The sequence below is a fragment of the Nicotiana attenuata genome, chromosome 2, assembly GCF_001879085.1.
Source record: "Nicotiana attenuata strain UT chromosome 2, NIATTr2, whole genome shotgun sequence".
Lineage (NCBI taxonomy): Eukaryota > Viridiplantae > Streptophyta > Magnoliopsida > Solanales > Solanaceae > Nicotiana > Nicotiana attenuata.
This window is the reverse complement of record NC_031990.1, coordinates 52,035,509-52,039,260: the sequence shown is the minus strand read 5'-3', so window position 1 is coordinate 52,039,260 and position 3,752 is coordinate 52,035,509. Positions and strand designations below refer to the sequence as shown.

At 42.5% G+C, this 3,752-nt stretch overlaps 1 protein-coding gene across 1 annotated transcript; it reads right to left on the bottom strand.

Moving 5' to 3' along the window:
- On the bottom strand, positions 914-1,858 carry LOC109219627. The gene is made up of 3 exons (XM_019384103.1): positions 1,464-1,858; positions 1,180-1,369; positions 914-1,117 (listed from the first exon to the last, which is right to left on the bottom strand). Exons 1-3 carry the CDS (start codon positions 1,856-1,858, stop codon positions 914-916), a joined length of 789 nt encoding a protein of 262 aa, XP_019239648.1.

Here is a 3,752-nt window from a genome sequence, read left to right as displayed (position 1 = left end):
AACCTAACGTAGGCAACATGAACACCTCTAGCCTCCAAACATCTTCATAAAACCTCCATTGGAACTTTATCGTACGCCTTTTCTAAGTCGATGAACACCATATGCAAATTATTCTTTCTCTCCCTATACTGCTCCATCAATCTCCTAATAAGGTGGATGGATTTTGTAGTCGAACGCCCCGACTTAAACACAAATTGGTTCTCGGAAATAGTCACACTCCTCCTCGCCCTTAGTTCTAGCACTCTCTCCCAGACTTTCATAGTATGGCTAAGCAGCTTGATACCCCGATAATTATTGCAATTTTGCTCGATGGGGAAAATAGCTAAATGGTAAGAAGGAAGTGGCCTCAGTGGAAGAGGAGGGTTAGATCTTCTTTAGCTTAGCTGGGAAGAAAGAGTTTGATCACCCTTGTTCTTGTTTTCAGGAACCATCGTGCTCCAGCTCCAATCTTAGGGCATCTTCTTCGTTCTAAAAATGACATTAAATAACCTAGTGAGCCACTCCAAGCCCGCCTTGCCCACATTCTTCCAAAACTCCACGGGATTTCATCTGGCCTGGTCGTTTTGCTCCTGCTCATCTTACGCATAGCACCCTCAACTTCATCAACTCTAATCCGCCTACAATACCCAAAGTCACAACGACTCCCGGAAAGTTTCAAATCACCTAGTACAACGCTCATGTCCCCCTCCTCGTTCAAGAGACTATGGAAGTAGGTCTTCCATCGCCGACGGATAAGCCCCACATCCAACAAAACTCTACCTTCTTCGTCCTTGATGCACTTCACTTAGTCCAAGTCACGCGCCTTCCCTTCTCGCGCCTTGGCTAACCTGAACAACCTCTTATCCCTACCTCGGCCCTCGAGTTCCTTATACAACCGACTAAAAGCTGCAGTTTTTGCCGCCGTAACTACTAGCTATGCCTCTTTCTTAGCCAACTTATAATACTCCCTATTCGCCCTCTTCTCCTCCTCGTCTACACTTTCCACTAGCTTCAGATACGTCGCTTTCTTGGTATCAACTTTTCCTTGCACCTCTCCATTCCACCACCAGTCTCCCTTTTGACCACTAGAGTAACCCTTTGAGACCCCTAATACCTCTCTCACGGCTTCCCTAATGCACTGTGCAGTCATGGTCACATAGCGTTTGCGTCCCAACTACTCCTCCAAGCCCCCATAGTCACCAGCTTGACCCCCAACTCCTGCGCTTTAGCTTCCGTTAAGGCTCCCCACTTTATACTTTGTTGGCTATACATCGCCCTCTTCCTCCTCTTCCTCCTCTTCCTCGTGATCTCAAGGTCCATGACCAGGAGCCTATGAAGGGTCGAGAGGTTCTCACTTGGGAGGACCTTGCAAAGACCTCTATCGGACTTCCTACAAAGTACACAATCAATCTGAGTCTCCGCCACCGAACTTCGGATGGTAACCAACTGCCCCTCTTCTTCGGGAAACTCGAGTTTGTTATCACCAAATCAAATTCTCTAGCAAAGTCCAGCAAAGACGTTCCTCCTTCGTTTCTATCTCCAAAACCAAAGCCACCATGCACAATATCATACCCCCGGGCGTCGCTCCAATGTGGCCGTTGAAATCTCCTCCTATGAAAAGCTTCTCGGTGTGCGGGATACCACGCACCATCTCATCTAAGTCCTCCCAAAAACGCCTCTTGACTTCCTCATCCAAGCCTATTTGGGGTGCGTACGCACTAATTATGTTAAAAGTAAAACCACCAACAACTAGCTTAATAGTCATCGGCCTGTCATTCACCCTCCTAACCTCCACCACTAGTTCACGGAGGTCTTTATCAACCAAGATACCTGCCCCGTTCCTGCCCCCACCCTCCCAAATACCAAAGTTTGCCCACATCTCGCGCTTTATCTCCTACCCACCTAGTCTCCTGTACACAAGCTATATTAACCTTCATTTTCTCGAGAATCTTCGCTAGCTCTACAGATTTTCCAGTCGAAGTTCCTATGTTCCAAGACCCCACTCTCAGCCTAGTAGCACCCTTAGCCCCCTTAACCCCCACACCCCCACCCCTATGCTGACATCCCCGAGGACAAGACCTTACCCTACCATCATTTACCAAAGCCACTATAATCTATGGGTCACTACGCAAGCGCTATCTCGAAAACAAGCGACCAAAGATACAATGAATTGCCAAAATATAATCTACCACTAAAGGTCACAAAACATGTGAAGAAATAAAATAAAGGAACTAACGGAAACTATAAACTACCACTAAAGGTCACAAAACATGTGACGAAATAAACTAAAGGAACTAACGTGAACTAGAATCTACCACTAAAGGTCTGAAAAACAGGTGTAAAAATAAAACAAAGGGGCTAAAGGAACTATAATCTACAACTATAGGATAAAAAAAGAGGTGAAGAAATAAAATAAAGGAACCGAAGGAACTGTAATCTAAAACTAAATGATAGAAAATAGGTGAATGCACTAATTAAGAGTATAAGTAATTAAAAGAACTAAAATCTATCGACTAGAATCCCAAAACAGTTACTATAAAAAAAAGTAGACATACAAATAAACTAATTGAGAGAACAAGTATACAATCAAGAATTAGGCTTAATCTATCCCAAACTAATTGGTTAACAAGAAAAATAGAAAAAGTGATTGAAGAATAGGAGGTACCAACTCCTGAATAAAGTAAACAAGAGCGACGATACCCGGATTGAAGATGGACTGCCAAATCGACTAGACCTCGGTTGAATGTCACCTCGAGCCAAGATACCTGCCGAAAATCTAACCTTCGACTGCAAAGACAACCACTCGAATGGAAAACTGCTCACCGGAAAGTTGCCTGACCTGAATTCCACAGCCGACGCTAGTAGTTTGCGCCGAAAATCTGATCGTAGAACCTGTTCACAAACACACCACACGCACATGCAGGACGAGAGATATGCATCAATTACTATGGGTATTATGATAAATTTTGTACCTCAGTTATTACTTTTTAAGGGATGTGTATGGTCCATAATGACAAGTAAAAGCGAACGGAGAGAGTAAGTAATTACTCCTGCCAACTCTGAAAAGTTGAAATTGTGAGTCGTAGTCTTATATAGGTGTGGTGGCAAAGCTTTAAGAGAAGTAGAAAGAACTTTTGGAAGTGTGCAAGGATATTCTCTTATATCTTGTAGTCAACAAAAGTCTTAAAAGATTTTAAAGTTTTGAATTCTACTCTTTTTCTCAGAAATAATGTAGCCTCAATTGTAATTAGTTCTTTTCTTATTTGAATAATTACAAATTTAGGTATGCCATTTTACTTCCCTTGTCAGAATTGTGTAATTGAGCATTTGAAATTTTTGAGTTCGAGAACTAAAAATAAAGAACTCTCGTAAAGAGCGATTGCTTTACCCCGTCTAGTATTTATAAATTTTATATTAAAACCGAACTAATCAATGAATTTCTTAATATATATACAAAATCTAAATAAATTCTTTTGGATTCGTCCGAACTCGTAGCTAATACTCTCCCACTGTCCCTGTCCAACGGCGGGGGTGGGGGTTCAAAGTAGTCAAGTGAGTAGGTTTGGGATAGGGGGTTGCTGATGAAAAAAGAAGCCGTAATGGCTTCCTGGCCACTTAAAGTTGTAGGGCTTTTGAAAGCCGATACAGAAACTTTGGACTTTCCCATTTGAATCCTCGAACTTGTATATTTGATAACTAATAAACATATTTGACCGTTGACCATGCACATGTGGCAGTGACAGAGGTGATATGGACAAAGTATGTGCAAATCA

What these genes read in the sequence shown, in the direction of transcription:
- LOC109219627 (XM_019384103.1), bottom strand. Translation starts at nt 1,858, where the DNA reads ATGTGGGCAAACTTTGGTATTTGGGAGGGTGGGGGCAGGAACGGGGCA. An exon ending in TTGCTAGAGAATTTGATTTG is followed by an intron (nt 1,370 to 1,463) that starts GTGATAACAAAC and finishes TGTACTTTGTAG; the next exon opens with GAAGTCCGATAGAGGTCTTT. An exon ending in AGGAGTTGGGGGTCAAGCTG is followed by an intron (nt 1,118 to 1,179) that starts GTGACTATGGGG and finishes ATGACTGCACAG; the next exon opens with TGCATTAGGGAAGCCGTGAG.